This window comes from Rhea pennata, chromosome 6 (assembly GCF_028389875.1).
Source record: "Rhea pennata isolate bPtePen1 chromosome 6, bPtePen1.pri, whole genome shotgun sequence".
NCBI lineage: Eukaryota > Metazoa > Chordata > Aves > Rheiformes > Rheidae > Rhea > Rhea pennata.
The window spans coordinates 25421843-25443806 of record NC_084668.1 but is presented as its reverse complement, the minus strand read 5'-3'; the positions used below and the strand labels follow the sequence as shown (position 1 = coordinate 25443806).

At 36.4% G+C, this 21964-nt stretch overlaps 1 protein-coding gene across 2 annotated transcripts in view; it reads right to left on the bottom strand.

Moving 5' to 3' along the window:
- The window catches only part of AGPS (alkylglycerone phosphate synthase), a 92089-nt gene that overhangs the window by 19590 nt on the left and 50535 nt on the right, over window positions 1-21964 (bottom strand). For both annotated transcript variants that reach the window (XM_062578517.1, XM_062578516.1), the window contains 11 exons: window positions 20813-20933; window positions 20663-20737; window positions 19846-19917; window positions 17924-18003; window positions 14954-15034; window positions 11632-11757; window positions 9418-9526; window positions 8909-9036; window positions 6440-6491; window positions 3896-3972; window positions 428-540 (listed from right to left, as the gene is read on the bottom strand). In XM_062578517.1, coding sequence (XP_062434501.1) covers window positions 428-540; window positions 3896-3972; window positions 6440-6491; window positions 8909-9036; window positions 9418-9526; window positions 11632-11757; window positions 14954-15034; window positions 17924-18003; window positions 19846-19917; window positions 20663-20737; window positions 20813-20933 — 1034 coding nt within the window. The remainder of the gene's footprint in view (window positions 1-427; window positions 541-3895; window positions 3973-6439; window positions 6492-8908; window positions 9037-9417; window positions 9527-11631; window positions 11758-14953; window positions 15035-17923; window positions 18004-19845; window positions 19918-20662; window positions 20738-20812; window positions 20934-21964) is intronic.

Sequence of the window (21964 nt, the reverse complement as noted above, 5' to 3'; positions counted from 1 at the left end):
TCAAATATTCATTTTGCTCTAATATCAATATTAAATGACAGAGCACTGGAAAGGTTGCCCAAAGAGGTTGTGGAGTCTCCTTCTCTGGAGATATTCAAAACTCGCCTGGACACAATTCCGTGCAACGTGCTCCAAGCTACCCTGCTCGAGCAGGGGGGTTGGACTAGGTGATCTCCAGAGGTCTCTTCCAACCTCAACGATTCTGCAATTCTGTGATCAATAGCTGAAATACCTCAATAAGTTTATCTATTAAGAATTAGTACAAACTATATTTAAAGAGGACTAAGTATCTAGTTGATTATTCACACTTCAAACTTGTAAGCTGAGAATAGATCCACACAGTAATTGCTATAAAAACAGAGTACTTAATTTACTCCTGGACAGTTAACTTGTAGCTTCATATGAAAGAGTTCTTTGAAAAGCATACCCAAACTTGGTGGCAATATCATAAACTTGCTTTTCATGCTGAAGAACCTTCTCTCTGTCACCCTCAAAGAGTAAGGTAGCTACACACAGTACATTGGGATCAAATCCTTTAAACTGCAAAAAGAAAACACACATTATGTCATAGCCTGTGTAGTAGAACAAGTAACAAGTTCTTAATTTGCTTTTCAAGTACACGAGGTACATTCAAGTTAATAAATGTTGCTTTCAAGAGAAACTGAAAATTTTCAAAGTTTACTTTCCAAAACAATCAAGTTTTCTTCACATACGAACAGCTCTGAAGAGTAGAAGTTTGACTATTAAATTATAAGCAAGAGTAGCTCTACTCAGCACCAGGGTATTCCTTATACACATGCAAAAACATTATTTTCTTAATGGGACAAACACTCGCAAACCTACTGAAGCAGCACAGAGATACTTCAGTCACCTTTTTCCCTGTCAGCACAACAGCTGTCTACTGATGAAAAAAAGAACAGTTCTTAAATGCTTTGAGCAATAAGGAGACATTCTATCAATTATTCCTTTATTAGTGTTAAAAGGATGACCATAAATATGTTACACTGCTCTCAAAAGGGGTATAAGTAGCATAGCACAGGAAAAACTCTAAGCCTGAGGAAGTACTATGGAAAGGAGGGAAATTAACCTTTAAAATTGTGCAGGGAGCATATTCTAGTAGAAATGGGAAGAAAACTGCATTAAAACGTTTAACAATGCAGTCAGGCTGTCTGCATGGCTTTGTTCCAGGAATAAGAGTTGAAGATGCAAGAGGCAAGTCTTCATGAGTGGCCCAAAGAGAAAGAGCCTTACTTATTTTCTATATACATTTCTGACTATTACTTAGATCCAGTGAATTACTATGAGTAGATTTCAGGAAGAATGGGGAGAAATACAAGATTGGAATGTTAACTAAATTATTCTACAACAGAACAAGAATTGACAATCTAAAACTATGTATTTCTAATATTAAATCAATACACATATAACAAGATTTGTTTTAAATCTTTCCCTTTTCAGTGGTGTTCATCTCTTCTAATCACTAATTTATTTGTGGTAGCTTTCTGCTTAGGGCTTAAGCAATGTTATATGAAGTTCGCATTAGTAGCTGAGAGATTCAAATTCATCTTTTTCAAGGAATGCTTCAAGGAAACATTTCCTTGACTGAACAGATTAACTGTACTGAAACTAAACTAAAAGTAACAGGAGGATCCCAAAAAACAGTGAGAAGGCATGGTATCTCACGGGTGGCTCAGTTTTCCAACTCAGACTGAAATCTCTATGGTCATCCCAGGTTAAGGATGTCTGAATTAGTATTTTGGAAAAGGAATGCACCACCTCAAGAAAAGGTACTACGAGAACTACTGGGAAACAGAATACATCTCCCTAGGCAAAAAAAAAAAAAAAAAAAAAAAAAAAAAAAATCTGTCCCATTCATTAATCCTACAAAACCAGCATAGCTAACCTAAGCAGAAAGAAAGTAGACTGACAACAGTAGAAAGACTACAGTGATAAAGACCAAGCAGAAATATAAAGGTCTATTAAGGCACTATTTACTGCCACTTCTCATTCTAGAACCATTTGTATTTCTTCCACTATGCATTCTTTCTTCTATTCCATCTTTCTACCACAATGATGAGCCAGCACTTTACAGTTCTCTTCAAGAGGCATTGGAGAATGACTACAATGTGAACTGGCAGACAGGCAAAAAAAAACTAGAGCATTTGTGAACTAATGAACAGTCCCAAACTTTATGGAGTAATCCAGGAAGACTTCATCCCTATTTTAATAAAAGTATTAATATAAGCAATTAAGGCAAGAGTGAGTTGACACTACCTACACAAAGGCACAACATTTAAGTGAAGCAAGAATGTTTTCGTACTTTTGTTCTTTGATTTGCCAATGCTATTCAGTGGCAAGCTACTTTGCTTTGACTCCTCCATTTTCTTCCCTACCTACCCAAACAAGGAGGAACAGTAGTACCAAAGTTTTGTAACATGCTGCATTAAAGCACTCATACATGACTGTCTGAACTTTGACCCTCCAAGCCACACAGAAGTCTTCATATGGCAAGGGATCAAAAGGCTCGTCACAATCCATAGTCACACCACATTATGACGAGCAGTTCAGAGAAGAAAGGTAATTGTGAATTCCCAAGGACCCTACTACTCCTCTGTACGATGGAGTTAAGTACCTTACTTCCAGGCCAGCTTCCATTGCCAGGGCAATGGCAGCCACCTCAGGGTCATCAAAACTGTTCCTTTTTCTATTCCCACCTCCCCTCCCAGTTAAGAGTTTTACTTAAGTGAGAGTTGCTTGTATACTCCAGAGAACTGAGCCCTAGCAGGCTCAGTCACTAACTTGGACTCTCTGCATCAGTATTACATAGCATATTTCATATTTTTCCAAATGTTCTTTCCTTTTTGCAGAGCTAGAAGAGTTGGAATTATAATACAACTTTCCTTGGTAAGTGGTGATGCTTGTTGCAGTAGATATTGCTTACTAGGATTATGGTTTCAAACCTGATAAAGATCATATTGCTAAAACACTCATTTCTTTGAATATTTTTGTGTTACAACAGCTTGGAGAGGGGAGGTAGAATTCTTTCTGGGCCACCTCTAAACTTAATATGGTTTCCAAGCAAGAAAAGTCCATGGCACTTTCTGCTGAAGTGGCAGAACAGAAAGAAGCAGAATCTGCTCAAGAATACCCATTAAGTCTCTCAAGCATGCCTGCTCTTTGAAGATGCTCAATACTATCAGATTAGAATGGAATCTTTACCATCTGCTCCTCCTAACACAACAGGTATCCAAATACGGGGTGATACAGTTTTCTACATTAGAATACTTGTATTTGTGTGAACGCTTTAGCAAATGTATTTTAAGAGAAAACTCAGTAACAAGACAAGTTAGTTAATATACAAGCCTAGGTGAAATCATTCTTGAACCTACTGATTCTGGATTAAAAACAGGTACCTACTTGGATGAATTCCAAGAAAGAACAATCTATATGGGAAATTCAAGAAAAATTTCTTGAGGCTCTTCCAAGATTCTAGTTTAGTGCAATAACAAGGTAGGTTACAGCTTGACAAAATCTGGGGAGATACAAGAAAATTGTAAAATGCTAGCCACATTCCATCAGTATTAACTGATGATCAATGGATTCTAAAATGTATTTTGCTTCCAGTCTTGCTCTGTCACTTACTCATTGCTAGACAAGACATTTTAATCTTATCTACATACGTCACTGGAGAGAATAGCTCTCACTGAGTAACTGCTCAAAGAGATAATCCTATTTTGGATTAACACCTTGAGACTGTCCAATTAACTGATGTGCAATTTCCTACAATTTACACTCATGAACTCAGCTGCACTGGAGACAACACAACAAAAAAAAAAATCTAACTCTATGAATGGCATGCAAAGTTCCAAACAGTATTAAAGCAAAAAACAGGTACCTTTGTGATGTAGAACTTTTTCAGTCCATCTAAAAATGATGTAAAAATGGAAGCAACTTGTGGTTTAAGAGCATGACCTACGGCAAAAGTGGAAAAAAGTGTGTTTAGGCAAACAGTAATCCCAAAATTCATAGCTCAACCAGCAAACAAAGAAAACAGTCGGTACGTAAAGTTGCAAGAATCACTTGGAGCACTTTGATTACCATAATTGAAGGGACTTTTCACTCATTTAGAAAAATGATTTAGGAAGAAGTTTTTGTTAATTTTTAAAAGGCATGTGTGTAACTGCATGAATATTCCATTTAACACTCGTTCATGCAGAGATGTAATTAAGGCTGACCTAGTTTAGATCTTCACAAGTACACAGTACATGTAAAGTTTTTTTAAAAGAGCACTTCATTAGTCTTTATTCTATAAAACTAAGCGAAACCAGTGACCTTTTTAAAGTTATGCCGAAACTACTGAAACCAACAGCCAAAAATGGTACAAGTAAGGAGTTAAGCAATTTTTCCTTTAATGGTTATGTCACTTGTGCAAAATTTTCTACATAAAACTAGTAATTGCTTCCTTAATCACATACAGAGAACTACAATTACCAGGATATATAAATGGTGTCTTGGAGTCTGTTAAATTAACATCTCTGCCTCAGGACTGGGTTTAATTGAGATGAAAGCCTTTTATTATTTGTTCCATTGTTTTCAGTTACAAGCAACTTCTGAACTCCTATAACTGCTCCATTTTAACAGTCTTGCATCTGGCCTACGTGCTGTGAGCCCAATTCATAAAAAAAGTTATGCACCATTTACGTGATAGTTCCTCTAAAATACTTCGAAGTACTTCCTCCCGAATAAAGCATGAACTTCAATAACTGATTACCCTTCACCCTTCTCTTCTTCAGGAAGGGGAAGACTCTCCCTTGTATACTGAGCAGACAAGAGCAAACCCCAAAGACTCTATACGCAGAAACACACTTAAGTGAACATGCACAAGAAAAAAAAGCAGCACCAGATAAGGTAATGAAAGAACATGAATTTATTATTAAACAATAATCTGTAAAAACAAGGATTTAAGCCTACGTAATGGCTACAAGAAAAACTTCCTAAATACCTCAATAAACCTAAAAATTCTCTCTCAACCAACAACCAACCAACCTCAGATCAAAGCTGCAGAGTGGAATATTGATATTTATTGAATTTATTACTGGCATTGAGTTTAAAGCTTGTAATTGATCAGACTCATTTCCAGTAAAAAAAAAAAAAAAAAAAATCTCATTTGCCTTCTGCTCTCAATGTCTGAGAGAAACAGTACAACACAAAAGATGGCCAGAGCAAGCAGCAAGGCTTGCTGGATCTCAGCTTTAAAAAAAAAGTAAGACACCCAGATCTCAACATTCTGGGATCAAAAAGAAAGTTCAAGTTTCTCACTGCCATCAGATTAACACCATTTAAAAGTCAAGATTCATTATAGACTTATCCAAATCCAGTTTAATAAATTCCAACTCTTTCAAATGCTATTAAAATAAAGATTTTCAAGATTGATCAGATTTCACATTTTTATCTTGTGGGCACAATCTAAATACTACAGCCTCAGCAAGAACTTGATATACTGTAAACTGTTAGCTCTTTACATAGTTTAGTTTCAGGACTCTTCTTAAAAAAAGCATCCTGAACTAGAATACTTCTTTCAAAGTTCCTACGTTTTAATCTGATCATTGCCCCTAAAATGGGCTCAGATATGATCATCTGCATGTCTGACATTTAACTTGTTTAAGTACAAAAATAGAACAAACTTTTACCAAATCTTTGGGCTTAAAATCTTTCTAGTAGCTTGATTTTTACTTACATACTTAGAAGCTCAGACATAATTAAATACCATAAGTGCATGCAAATACAATTAAGCTGTAGGCTTTTTTAAAAAAAATATACAGCTCACTTGACAAGTATGTCTTTGTCTCCACCCCACCAAAGCATAATCATTGCCAAATTAGAACACACTTTTCCAAAATAAACCATTGCTTCTCAGGAATCTATAAGCCATCTGCGAAGCTTTTATGAAATTTACAGGAACCAATCAACTTACCTTCAAGGCAATAAGGTGCAAGTTACTACTACATGCCGAATTTCCCTTTTTTGACCCCTGACCTCCCCTAAGTGCTTTTAGCAGTAACACGTTTCAGTACTGTAACACAACAACGAGCTCTGATCCTTTACAGCAAAATAGTGATTGTACTTCAAGAATTTCAAAGTCCCCAGGAGACTCTGATTTATACAATTGTGATAAGTGGGAAAGGTCCCAGAAGTCTTATGTATCTATATGCAGAGTATGGTTCATTACTGACTGTGGTACCCAATCTTGCTCTTCTAGAGGAGAAGACAGACTTTTCCAGACAGTATGTATTATGGCACTGTCTGGAGCTTGATCTTGTGGGGTTCATTGCTTTCTTTGTCTACTTTTGAAGAAAAAGTGCCAGATAAGACAAACAAGCTACTAATAGATAAAGAGCCATCAGAAACAGATATTCATTTGAGAGATGTATGAACTTACCAAACTGAAACTGTGCATTGTCCACAAGGCGAATTGATGCAGGAGCACATCTCTTGAGGGCAAAGTTGCACAAATGAGGGAAGAATTAAAAAGATCGTGAACACAATTTTCCTGAAATGCGTGACAATCAGATTTTCATTTAAAAATAACACAAACAAAGCAAGTTTTGTTACCAGAGACATATGATCATAACTACTAAACATTTTAGTTTTCATCATTGAAAAGGGGCAACTGTAAACTTTTTCTCACTTGAAGAGCAACATCCACAAAGTATGTTCAAATATACTGCATCAAGAATTTTCAGTTTAAGCTCAGCTCTGCTACACCATACAAATAAAGGTGGTTTTATGTTTAGCAGTATATACATGCTTGTAGATACAACACAAAATACTACTAGCTTTTTTTAGAACACACCCAGTGTATCATAACTAGAACAGTTGAAATTATTCCATGTATACTGGGTAGGGATATTGTGAGGATGCTTTGGGGACTCAGAAGTGTTAAGGTGACCTAAACTACTAAAGCTTAACTTTTCCACTGGATTTACTATGAAGTCCGCAAAAAGAAAGTAAAGAAAACCTTCAACCTTATTTCCCTCTGCTTGTGACATGTTTTTAAAAACTAAGCATCTTTCCCAATTTTCTGAAAAATACTAACAAGAAAACCCAATAAAATAGTTTTAGATGTACATATTTTCTGATAATTGTTATACTGATTTTCAGTGTTCAGACCATGCAATCTAAAAATATTATCCAAGTTACAAGTGGCAAGTGTAAAAATAATTTTTTACATTTGAATTTAGTTGCTATAAATTAGAACTCCACTAAATTGAACTCTAGCATGGAAAAGCAACTGGCATATACCAAGTGTGTTTTTTCTTTTTCTTTTCATCAGAAACTCCATGCTGACACAACATACTCATTTTTTTCTGTAAGTCAGAGCTTTGTGCTTCACTTATTTTGGAAGAGGCAGCACCCACATTCCCCTCCCACCTCCCAAAATAGACAAGAATCCATTGGTTATTACAAACACTCAGACTGCTACTATGCTTGAGACAACACTGAACGTCAATATACCAAGAACTTTAGGTGACATATCTGAAGAAAAACAAAAGTCTTATTTTTTTTAAAGTCTTCTACATACATGACAGTACCTTTGACAGAATATTGAAACTAACAAGAGCCCTAATATGCACCCCATCACTGTGATATTTAGATTGAAGAGTATAATTAGAGACTGTCCTTACATCAAGACAGTATCTTTGACAGTGTTAGAGGTAGATAGTGTCTTCTCAAACAAGCTGCCTTTTTCCAATTTTCCTAAAACAAATTTGTTTTCACATACAGTGAATAGTGATACAGCAGTAGTCCTTACATGCATGATCTGCCAAATTAGGGTAGGTTCACTTAAGTTTTTGGGTAAGACAAACAAACATATAAAGCTTTCCCTAGCAACAACAATATTGAAGAAAGGTACAATTTTGCCAGCTTGGAACTACACCCAACATAATCTACAGCCAGTGCTGCTAAGGCTTATCCCAACCTATGGGAAGGTGCAACTCATGCCCCAGGCTACTCCTTTCACCTAGCTTTGCTGGCTGAAAATGTCACTGCCTCCATTTTTATCAACCATTGAACACTCTGTAATGATTTTGCTTCTGAATGAAGATAATTCACATTCTTGGCAGAAATCTGCAGTGAAGATGAGATGTTTTTAACTGTAGGTACCAATAAAGGAAAAACCGAGTATGGCAACAGAACGGACTTCTAACATTTCCTTCTTTCAGGAAGGATTGAGTTTAGCCAGTAGCATAACTAAAATTTCTTGAAAGTTCCAAGAACATAAGAGTGACTACATACAAAAACTAAATTGTGATGAAAGACAACTAGTGTAATGCTGTTAAAGGTAAGGCTTCTTTTATACGCAGAGAGCTACATAATACATAGTCCTTTAGAACTCAACACAGCAGAATTTCATAAGGTTCAGCAACATGAAAAGATCAGATATATACTGACAAGCAGTTACACAAAATAAAATGACTCATATCAGAGAGAGATGCTGAAGAGCTGTTCTTTACAGGAATTAAGTTTGCAACATACAAATAAATACTGTTTCCTTCTATAGATAGTCCTGAATGAACCTGAGGACAAAACTCTGCACTGATGGAGACACAAAGCCAAATTCTGTGCTGGGATACATTAGTAACTGCCATTGAAAAAGGGTTATCAAAAGGCACTTCTATAGTTTGGCTCAGTACCTGTCTAAATGTACAACCTGCTCAGTCCTCAACTAGATCATTCTGTGAAGTCTCATAGACCATATACACTTATTGACTCCCACATGATCAAATTTTTGTTTATCAATTACCAAAAAAGGTAGACTGGAGCATCAGCCTACCCTTAGCATTAGAATGAGAACAAGGCTTGAATCAATGTTTTTGCACCAAGTCAACACATAGCTTCTATTTACCTGCTTTGCCACTTCCCTTAAGCAGGCTACCCCTCTTTCAAAGTTGGGGAAGACCACAGAGCCATACTTCTGGTACTCAGGGACTGGGCGAATCTTTATTGTAACTTCAGTAACCACTCCAAGAGTTCCTTTAGGAAAAAAGGAAAAACTAGGCAGTAAAGTGCTGGAAGATGCGCTTCTCAAAAGTTACCCAACTTAATGGCAACTGTTTACCGAGAAGTTGTAAACTAACATGTTAGAAGTCCCTTAAATTCAAAGCTGAACTGCTAGATGATTTATCCCTGTAAATTTACATAATAAAAATCTTTCAAGCTACCCCCTAAATCACAGAGTTGCATAACTTCATGGCCCTAATTAAAGTCTCAATGTGTTATCACAACACAAGAAATCCATGCCTGCAGAATGTCACCCATAAACACGCTGAAAGCCACAGTGTTAGGGACACTCAAATTAAAGCCACTAGAGAAGCTGAATTAAGATGCAGTTATATGGTATTACTGTGTTTATACCTTCAGATCCCATAATGAAGTGATGGATGTCAGGTCCTGTTGACATGCGAGGTACTTGACAATTTTTTTCTACTATTCCTCTAGGAGTTACCATTTTTATATGAATCACCTGTTTAAACAATATACAATAACTATACATCCTAGCATTCAGCACAGATTTTTTAACGATAATACTCTTTTACCACAAAATGCATATTAAGCTTGACATAGTTCAGCATTGTAGGCTGTAAATGTTCTGTAGGTTGCCCCAAGAACTTTTGGGATTACCAGAGACTGTTAACAACCATTATTTTTAATGCAATATAGTTTGCCAACACAACAGATTGTTCCCAGGTCTCCGCCAAGCGAAATTAACTTGACTGCACACAGACAGTAGTGGTTAAAACTGCTTTGTTCCTCTCAATGTTAACAGTACCTTCTTTGTACACTAGATTTTTAATCCAGGATATATATAATACTTCAGAGGGAAGAAAAAGGGGGGGAGGGGGATTTTTGAAACAGAAGGAACATGCTTTCTTGCTTGAGCTATGCTTTAAAACTGCTGCTTGATAGAGAAAGCAAGTCTGATTCAGACATCAGTTGCCACAGAAAGATATTTCTATAAGGAGGAAAGAGAGAAGACAGTTGTGAACTGAATTATCAATGTTAATTTTGCCATAAGCCCAATACGTATGTAAGGCTAGAAGACTTGTTTGTTTTTTTAAATGTTCCTTTCAAGATTTGTTGCTCCCAGCTTTATTCACGAACATCCAATACAGAGCATACATCTTTTTTGTATTGCATTGAGTTTTTTCATAGAAAGGAAGGATATGTTTTAGTAAAGCCTTCAAATGCAGCAAAATTACTAAATTTCCACCAACAGTTCTCAAATATTCAAGCACAGGTAGCTAAACAATTTTCACCCCATTCTGAATTGTTCAAGATTGTTACATGCATTTTATGAACTGTTGATTCTGTAATAAGATGATGGATTTTCAGCAGCTTATATAACAGGTCATTTCTAGATATTAAGTTTTCCCAGAAGGTAAAAACCTCCCCTTTCTCATTTTGACATTAAGAAACTCATTAACAGTTCTGGATCACCTTTCAAATAATTTTCTCCAAATGACAGTTTCAGAAGCTAAGTTTTAGCTTGAAGTTATGGTGTCATGACAGAAAAGCCTTCTGCTTCACATTTCTTAATACCAGCAAAACTACACTACATAATAACGCTTCAGGAGTACGCACAGACGATACTTTTAAGTGCAAGCAGTTTATTTTGTTCAAGTCACACCTACTGAATACAATTTAGTTCCTGCCAAGCTCGCTGACAGGAAAATGTCATGTGTGTATACAGAAGAAATGTTTGAACTATGTGCTGATGAAAAAGCCTGAGGTGATACGGATAAATTGCCTTAGTGTGTCATGGGAAGGGAAAGGAATGAGAGTGCCAGGGTGTGAAAGGGTTCTTCAATCTACTAGACAATTAAAGCAGTCTAGAAGATCAACCCAAAAGCAAAGGCAAAGTCTGAACAGTAATGTGCTTTTGACTTATTCATTAGAACACAAAATGTATTTTTTTTTAATCAAAAATATGCTTAAAAGCTACCTGGTTCAGTATTTTAATGCTTAAAATGGATTTAAGGGCAGAACACTGTCATTCCCAGTTTCTTGCTTCTTTCCTCGTGACTCCCACATACTATGTGGTGGCAAACCATTTGGCAACTGCGTGTCCACAGGGTCAATCAGATCAGCTTGCTGATTTGAAAAACTACTAGCTTAGTGAGGTGGGGAAGGTGGAAAGAACTAGCTTGCTGGCAGAATGAGCTGATCCAACTAGACAACTTCAAGAACACACAACAGGTAAGACAGCACGTGCATTCTGAAACCACCCTGAATAGAACGGACTAATTGCAAGTTAAGACAGGACCAGTCACAGAGAGCCAAACAGTGAAAGAAGGCAGAGTCAAGAGAGGGAAACAATTACCACTGAGCACAGCACCCCCCCAAAAAAAAAATCTTGTTTTTTTTTTTTTTTTTTTTAAATCAGTGATATGGATTATCAGTACTAAAAAAAAAAAAAAGCAAACAAGCATCTCCGTCAAAATTTGACATCAATACTATATCACTTGCCATGCAATTCACCCTCCCTTCCCCCTCTTCATTAGTTATTACAAAAGTTAAATCTTCAAGCAATCAAGAGAATGAATTAGAACAAGCATTAGAAATATTTACCAGATCTTCAATGTTTCCATAGATATTTTTCTTCATGCCTGATGCTCGTGTTGCCACCCATCCTCCTAGGGAACTGAATTCCATAGAATCTGGTTCATGGCCTGTACAGAAGCCACTTTCAGCAAGCTGAAGAAAGGAAACATTATATTCTACACAGAGCCTGGATTTGCTTAGTACTCCAAGGCTCAGTATGTTAGTTTAGGGTTTTATTTATATATAAAAAAAAGCATCCTGAACAACCCCTCCCCCCCATTATTCAATCAAATTTATGAGTCGTGCTTTGATACCTAAGTGCAATACAAATTGATTCTGCTTCTGTCTATACTGTGCTGTATGTCAACCTATAATACTTCTCCCCCACATTTTAAAACCAAGATCTCTATTGTTTGTAAGAAAGTACAATGCAAATGCATATGGAAAAAATAACTAAGTAACTGTCAACTTCACACAAGCATTGCAAATAAGGCACTTAAACTCTTTGTCTTTTTCTATCCTAATACGATATGCAGCAGGTCTGCAGAAAAATGTGACTAAATTATGTGTACTTAATTCCCTCAAGGAGTGATGTGTTTTAATACACAGCCATCTGGCTGGGCTTCCTGCATGCAATGCTGTCAACTATTTGTGATGCAGAGCATGCGTTCCTGTGCATTAAGTAGTCACTTGTTCCTTATTTTTCTGTATTAGTTCAGCTTTGCCATCTGCATAGCACCTGAGGTCTACTGAACGCCCTTAGAATTGCAGCACCGAAACAGTCCCACAGAAATAGAGAGCCAGCAGTCTCACACTGAATAATTGTATTAGTGCATTTGAGACCATCAGTTTGCACTAACTGTAACAATCTAGTTAGAGATATGTATGTAAATACACAACATAGATGCAGATCATTAACTGTGTTCTGCTGTATAAAATGATCCTAACTTCAGTGACTGAAAGTCATTTCTGTGTAATGTGATTCACCTAGCTCATTGCTCTTTCTCCTACCAGAGATGACTTTAGATCCTTATTGGTCATACATCAGGAAAGGGTTGAAGTCTATACCCTCCTCATTCCCCACGAGGGCAAGAAGTTTGCTTCAGTCACAACTTACCAATTTGTACTACTGGCATAAGCACAAGCACAACAAAAGACAACACTTTCAAAAATTTGACTACACACCTACAGTGCAGTTGGTCCAAACTCCTTGTATGTGGCAAGATCACTTACAGGATAGAAAAGGGACTATGCCACATACTTTCCAAACGTAAGAGATTGCCAGTACGGCACGATCATCCAGAATACATGAGCACATACTAGTTTTTCCCCTATAGAACCATAACTTGATGGATAACATTCAGTACAAAAACAGCAAAGATTGTTTCATCTTTATCACCCTTTCTTCACCTCCAGCCTTTATTTATCACCTATTATTCCATGTTCTGTTCTAGCATAAAAACAAGTTACTTCAGAGGGTTTTCAACAGAGCTCACTGTAGCATCTGAAGCTTTTCTGAGAAAGCCTTTTTCATTCTAACTGCTGCTCTAGTGGGAACTCATACCAGTTCCCCATTTTATCTTCAAGCCTCCAGAACCCAATTTCTTCCCTCCAAGCCTTGCCCATTCCTAGCTGCATATTTCATGTGTTCACAAGAACTCACCTTTAATCCAGCGATGTTGAGCATCCTACCCTACTTAACTGTCTTACTGATGTCACTCTTCCGTGAAAATTCTGTGCACTCACAGCCTCCAACTCTACAATCCAAAGCTTAAGGCTAGCAAGTTACAACCTGAATCAAAGATCTTTTAAGCAGTTTCCTTTGTTGCAGTGTCCAAATGTATATTCTCATTTGCATCTGTATTCCAGTGGAAGTTTAAATTGGTAAGAGCTATAATACTAGTCAATTATGCTAACAGACTGTACTAGAGAGAACAAGCACCACTAGAAGTCCCAGTCTTAATCATGTCTGACTCATTAAGAGTCCTATAATTCAAATAGGCATAAAAATCCCTTAAGTATATAGGCACATTTTAAAATAGATAGATCTGTTCTGCAGTCTGCATTCTTTGCTCATTGAGGATGTCACACCAAAGCTCCTAGGGTAGTCAGGCACTCTGTATGCTAAAACCTTTGTACAGACACAAGTTCATATTCAGCACTGAACAAATTGACAGCCAATACCCTTTTACATAATTGAAAAAAAATTGATTGGAAAAAAGTTAGCTTCCTATCAAACAGGGGATTTAAATGGAAGAACTGCAACAGCACTATTTCATCTTGTAAGAGCTATAATAGGCAAAGGAATATTGTGCCTTACTTTAAGTAATAGAATAGTAGTGAAATACCAGGAACTTCCACTTAGGAGAAAAATTTCATTCAAATTAAGGGATTACAACTTCCATTTTAATTCCTACCTTTTAGAAGAAAAAGATCTGGAAAGGTTAATTCCTTTTTATTGTTTGATGTTTATCAAATAAGAGACATGAAAGGCCATCTTTCTCATCATAAATTGCTCTGTTGGTAGAGTCTTACAAGTTTTCCTCCTTTCCTCTATACTCAAAAATAAGGAGGGGAGGGTAAAAAAAAGCTTTTTAAAAAAAATTTTTTTTTTTAATTTTTGCGTATTTGTAAAGTGCATTTAGGCACTTCAAAAAGTCTATATGGCATACAGCTGTCAAATAAGGCAAGTCCTAGAAATTGTCTAGCAGTTTTTATGAATGGAATGGTGCGTTTGAAGAAGACTAGCAAACACCTGCAGCTTGCTCGATTATAAAGAAATACTGAGAAAGACCCTGAGATGCTACTATGGCTTGTCTAATAACCCCAATTAAAAGCATCTAAAGATCACTCAGAAATTATTAATTTTTCCACTGGATCCATGTTTTGGACTACTCTCCATCCTTCCCTCAACAGAACTTTACGTAGTATCAACAGTAATAAACCTGCTATACACTCAACCTTACATGAAACTCTGCCTCTGGTTAAAATATTTAAAACATGCACTATAAAATGATAATTAATACTTTCCCTGGTCTGTAAATATCCTGTGAAGTTTGCCTTATATCCACAAAAAAGACATAGCTAAGATCTGCAAGAAGCACAGTGTTACATCCCTATGAATTGCTGGCCTACTGCATATGTGTTTTATAGCTAGAGCTAACAATAGTTTTAATTTATATGCATCTCAAATACAGCATCCAGTATAATATAGTTCATAACCATATATGTAATGCTTACAGACCAGAGTCTACATGAAAATACACCAGAAATTTAATGATTTAGACAAGATATGAAGAGCAACTTTAAAAATAATATGATAAAACACTAGACAACAAGTTTAAAATACCTGTTTTTCTAAATCTTGTCCAACAATGCCAGCTTCTACACAAGCTGTTAAGTTTTTCTCATCTATCCAGAGAATCCGATTCTGTTGGAAAACAATTGAAATTAAGAATTAGTACTAAAGATTTGTTTACTTGCTTCCATAACACTATGACCAATATACTTGCTCATAAAATTTAATACAATTCTACTTGTGACAGCAGTGGAAGATGAGCTCCCTCAAACAGCTATACAATAGGTTACAATTTATGTAGTCACTACTATAGGTGAATATAAATTTTATACTCATTAATTTACCCTGGGAATGCTTAGAGAAGCTATGTAGAAAAGCCAGAAGGAATTAAGTCACAGTTCTTAAAGAAATTAAATGATACAGTGATTTTTCCACTGTTAAAACAATTTAAAGTGCTTGAATCTAAATATCTGGACATTAAGTGTGCACCAAGAAAAGTATTCCTGAACATATTTCATGGGTTTAATAGACTTTGGCCAATAATCCACCTCAGCTCTTGAGGGCTGACACACTGTATTAGAAGCAAGATACACTATAGCATGTCAGAGTATGCAAATACTTTAGAAATTTAAGATACCTAGAAAGATTATTTCATTTTGCTTGATAGGGACATTCACTGTCCCATTAGTATACTATACTAAATAGGAAAAGCAAATAGTATGAATAACACGCTACACTAAGTATCATTGTCAGAAGAACAATCCACGTGAAGCAGAAAAATGCAAGTCCAGGTTTAGCTCTCTTAATATTAAGGATGTCACAGAAGCTTCAGCTTCCAGTTCTCACTGTTAATAAGGGATTATTATCTGGTAGATATAGGACAGAGGTCAGAAAGTGCAGCATAATGAATTAACAGACAGAGGCAACATAGTAACAACTCTTTGCAAGTTATGGAGCAAAGAAAAAAGTGTGAATATTAAATTTATATTACTTGACATCACATGTTTGTTCCCTTAATGAGGCTAATATGGCTCAGTCTCAACAAGGAATTAAGATCTGTGAAGGATCAGAATACTGCACGTATATCCAGCACATGGCACCATCTCCTACACAACATCCATGCACTGACTCAATAGGTATAGTTAGTTGTTCCAATTCAATTTCAGTTTTTCAGAAACATCTTAGATATGACGCAGAGCATAAACCTGTATAACCCGATTTGTTGACAGAAGATGCATCAAGCTTCATCTGTCAAAAACAGCTCTGTCCATTCTTCAAGTTTCCATATACAGGCCTTCTGTAGTTACCACCGCTAGCTATACAGCTTCTATTTCCTACAATTTAAATGCCATAAATAGTAGAAGCATTAGGAAATAATGCTCTGAACTGTTGTGTTACTTCTAGAGAAGTTGTCTGCTGCAGCAGAAGACTGCTGGTTCTCCTACTCAAAGACATAAGCTTTCTTATTTGCATACCTGCCTATTCAAAGTCATATTGTTCTTAGAATTCACATAGATTTCATGAAAATGAAAGGAAAAGTGAAGGTCATTCTAAAACACTTAGTACAATACCAGATCAAAGAAGTATTTTGTTTAGTTTCTGTTTTTCAAGTATTTCTGTACTATGTATTCATATTGCATGGAAGGAGAACAGCTCTAATTTCAGCTTCCTTTGATTTACAGAATGACAAAGATGTGGGCATCTTATAGTCCAGACTAAACTATCATTTAAAACTTTTCTCTCCTCATAGAGTTGGGCTAGTTAATTATTCAAAGCCAACTCTTTAAGCTTCTTTTAAACACCTCTGGTTGCAATGTAAACATCTTAATCGATGTGACATGCTTAGGTAAATCACAAAGTTTAACACAACAGTAACAGACCCTACCATAAGATCAAAGATGACTGGCTAAGTTGTACTATTTCAATAGATACTTAATAGGCATCTTAATTGTTCTGAGACCCTCAGCTTTGAATGCAGACAATGCACCTTTTCAGCTCTACTCTCCTTATTTACACTCCACTCTAATGTCTATAGAAGCTCTCTGGCTGTGATATTCTAAACATGTTAGTAGACAGTGGTCTATTTTTTGACTTAATACTTACCTACCTACTGTCATGTTTTTGTCTACTAGGTAAGTCATCTGCACTTTCTCCATCCTCAAACCAGCCAGAAGTCAAAGTTGCAGACTACTGAATCACACTAAGTTCAAACGAGACCCTTTGCCAATATTGTACTCTTTGGATTTCACTCCCACAGAGATGGTCAAATGGTAAAGTAGCTTCCTTCAGTGTGTAACTACCACTCTTGTAAGAAAGCTCACTTTGTAGCAAGAGTAAGAAGCAGCACACCTAACTGATTGCAGGGTAGAGAGCCAAAATCCAGGCCTTACTCTCAGGCTAGATGAGTTAACAAGCTCATAGTCCATGGGAGCTCACACAGTAGAGCTTTACATTAAGAATACAGAGCCATTGCTGAAGCATCTCTACCATGCAACCACATAAAGAACTCTTCATAATGGAAAGCTGAAAACAGAAAATTGATATTAAGAACTATAAAAACTTCATTTCTAGAATGCCAGAAAGCCGTGAATTTCATTTTCTTAAGATACTATCTACAAAAAAAAAAAAAAAATCTAGTCTTTGCTAAGTTAAGTCTAAGTGGAGTTACAGACCTTAGATCATCTCATCCTTCACTGTTCAAGTATTTTTTTTTTCTAGTCTGCAAAAAAGTCAGTGAAATTTACAGTAAATAACTTCCTCTTAGGCTTTCATTTAACCTTGGATATCACTTTCTATCACACAACAGTATGAAGAATCGCAGCTTCCTCTTTTACTGAGGTAAAACTACTATGACCAGGCTTAACGGTATATATTTTGAATTTTAAAAGTACACAGGTCATATGAAGTAGTATACGGCTAGTATCAGCCAAACACCACTTGAAGTAAAGGAAAATAAATCATGCATGGTACAGATATCATAATAATTGCACCACCACCACCACCCCTGGAAGCTCTACATACCATTTGCGATGTGTCCAAGGAGACAATTGTTCTTTTTTCCTCCTCAGGACATTCAAGAGCACTAGAAACACTCGTTCCTCCTGAAAATATGGAAAAACACATTGTTGTTTAATAAAAGTTACCCAGGAATTTTACGAGTACCCTGTTCTTTCTACTTTCATTCTCATATTGAACTTGAAGATCACTGAAATCAACTGTTTACCTGAGGCTCATGACTAGTACTTTACAGCTGTCCATGTTACCAAATCGAGAGTCTCATGGAAGCAGGGCAACATTTAAACTGACTGAGTGCTTTCAAAGCACTTGGTAACAGAACCATTAACCAAATCATCTCAGCTGCTCACAGTAAAGTCCAGAACAGAATTTTAAAATAGGGAAGGATGAACAATATCAAAGCCATTCAAGAAAGTTATTGTTTCTAAATACCTTTTGACAGAAATACAAAGATATTATGCTTCTATCTGGAAAGCTGGCTGAAGTAGTCTACTTAACATAGGAATGCAGTATTTACCTTAAATCAAGTAAGGAACTGAAAGGGTGTAATTACAAAAACAGATGAACAAAAAACAGACGGCAAATCTCTTTAGAGGTTTCTAATGCACCTTTATAATATATTACAGAAAAGCCTCTGAGAATCCTCTGGCTTCTCAAAGTCATAGGGGGAAGAAGAGACAGGAACACTAAAGAGAACCCCAGTAAATAGAATCCCAGTAAACTACCACAAGAATCCCTTTCCAGCAGTAGCAAGGGCAGAGACAGTGCCAAGCATCAAACACACTCCAAAAGCAGTATCACCAGTCACTTTTGTTTCTCATAATAGAAAAGAAAGTATTTTCCCTAAATACCCCTCAGCCCCTTAGGTAACAACTTCAGAAGTAGATCATAATTCAATGCAAGACTTGGACAAAATTTGAAGATTCTCCTGTACCTTGGTCAGTGAACAAGAGCTAGTCAGCATCACTGCTTTTTACTGTACTCATTCACTGGTGCCAAAGGTAAGTTGTAGCAGTCATACACAGCTCTCCAAACGTATCTGACAAGGATGATAATATTTTAAGGAGGCACAATACCAGACTAATGGAGCAGATTAAGTAAAGATGCTTTTTGTCAAACAGTAAGTGTCCTCCCAAAAGTCTATACAGATGGTATGAAATAAAGCATGCGCAAACTTAACCCACAGAAAAGTTTGTGAGATAAAGCTTTTCAGAACAAACTCATGAAAACTAACATCCTTTATTCCTTGAGCTCTAAGTCAAAACTATATCAGCAGGCTTAGAAGAAAAAAATTCCACTATTAAAGTCCTTTAGAAATCTTCCAGACTGAGAAGGCACCAGATTATACAGTCAAAGAAATAGCCTTTGAAAATAGGAACCTTTCCTGCAAAATGCTTACTAGAGGAGCCTCTGCTCTAACTCTAATGTCCAGCAGTCCAAAATGAAATTAGAATTATGGTTAATGATTCTGCAGAATAGTGCCTGACCATTCTAACTCCCTGGACCCATGAGCCTCAATGGTACACAGCGCCCCAACCACGAACAAACTAATTTACACATGCTTGTGGACGCAGAGTGCAAGTAGAGCATCCAAAAACATGAGATCTCTAGCAGAAATATTTGAATCTGTTTAATATTTCCTAGGAGGCTTCCAAGTTACAGAGCTACAGAGAGAGTTTTCAATCTCAACCACTACTCTTACACATGCAATACTGAAGTTCCTTATGCATTTTTATTGACTTCTGCTAAACTGAACACAACAGCTGTTAATATAGCAAGATCACTCAACATTCAAGACAGCACTTAAAATATCACGAACAGCTCTAGTTTTCGAATTAGAGGTAAAATTTATTACCCCTACACATCAAAATGGAATTCAAGTATGTTAACTAGCGATGTTGAACAGACTGAGATTTGATAATACTTACCACCAAATGGTATTATGCAGACACTGTGCTTACAGGCTAACTCCACAATTTTAACTACATCTTCATGGCAAACTGGAGAAAAAAAAAAAGAAAAAAGAAAAAGAACACACACAAAGAAGTTACAAACAGGATTTATGTCTATTCTTTTTGTTTAAATACAGCAGTATGAATGAGTAGGAGCACCCTTTCAGACATCACAAGGAAGATATTTCAAAGGCAGTTAGGTAATAAATACAGGCCAGGCTCAAAAGTATCAGAGCTCCAGAGTGGAATTCAGACCTAAATAATCCTACTTTTAAGAAATCATAGCCTTGGTTTGCTGGTCGTCTTATGGACTGAGACTTCCTAGCAAACATTCCAGCTGGATTCCTTGGAGACTAAATTAAGTTCAAAGCTTCTTTAAAGTAGGTTATTCAGTCTATTTTAAGTGAGAAAAGTCTCTTCTGAGACCTGAAGAAAATATCTTTTTCATTCTGGCTGACATTAATTTTCAAGAGTAGAGCTACTGGTCGTATTCACTTTTTTAGAACGCGTTCTAATCATCTATCCACAAAACTTCAACTACATTTAAACAATGAATTTGACTTCCCCATGGTGATAAGAGGTGTTGAGATTTCCCAGGCACAACCAGTAACCCAGATGTTAAATGATCATGGTTACCACTCAGGAAAACTCCTTCACTTCAGCTTCAGTAAACACATTAAAAAAAAAAAAAAAAAAATCAATGAATGAAGAGACAGTTTCCCCAGGACAAGAAAGCATAGTTTGGGAAACAACATCCAACATCAGAAGGGCGGGGTGGGGAATTAAAGCTTACCAGGCCAGACAACTATATCAGGAATTCGCCTAAAAATTCCTTCCCTGAGTGCAAATATCTCATGTAGGCAGTGACCTGAAATATAAACAATAAATTAACAAGTTAGAATAGGAAACATCTAAAAAGCACACATAAATGACATTCTCTTACCATGAGCTCTGAATACCCTATCTTCTGCATCCTGTGAATATGATATTTTAGTGGCTATAAGATCCTGAAGGAATTCTTCATTTACAATAGATGGAGGTACATCATTAACATTTAAGGATGCCTACAAAACAAGAAGTTCATTAAAGGTAAGCTCACTTTTGAAGTATTGCTGCATATAAAAGAGTAAGACTGAGGTACCACTAACCAATGAACTACCAAAGCCTAACTACTTAAAATTTAGGATTAGAAAGTTATCATCAAGCATATTCATCCTACCTGGCACTCAACAGACTAAATGCTCACATGAAGTTTTATTTCAGTAGCACACTGAGCTAGCCTGCCAGTCTTGCAAAGACTGTATGCACTGCATAGCAATGCCAAATGAGCTTGCTTACAACCTTACTAAGAAAATCCAAGCATTTTATATAAAATGATTTACATAATCAAAGAAACAGCATTTGTTTTGGACTAGCCTATGTTTATTGACAAGTAAAAGCTGAATTCACTCTTCTTTCACTTCTTAGTGTTTCAGCCTTCTACAAAAAAGTGTATCCACCCATTCAAATTTATTTTCCTTGAAGGAAGGGTTTCATGCATCTTTGTTCTACACAGCCTCCAAAACAGCCTATACTTTCTACTGACATGTTATGGGTGGCTTGTTAAGACAAAACCTTAGAGTATAGCACCAGTTACCAAGCTAACAATAAGGGAAATGGAGATTAGTAGTCTTTTATCTGCCATCTCTGCAGCAGTCTATTCTGAATGTTTTGGTTCTCACAATAAGATATCTGCATGTAGGAAGAATTAACCTTCAATAGGAAAGTTTCCAGGTAATTAGCAGACCCATGATGATGCGACTTGCCTAGTTGCCTAACAGTGTCCACTCCAAAAGGGAGAATGCAATGTTGAGACTTAAACACTTACAGTGATAATTCAGTAAGGAACATCTGCATGAGACAGCTACTTGGCTGCCTTCAAGCCTCAAAGTGTTGTGAGCTAAGTATCAGCTATGAACGTATTTAGTTTTAACACTGACGGGGGTATGTGCTGTTTTGACTTGTTTTTGAATGATGATGATATACTTCTTGAAATACGGTGTCAAACATCTGAGAAAGGAAGTTGGAAGTTTTTTTTTTTTTTTTTTTTTTTTGT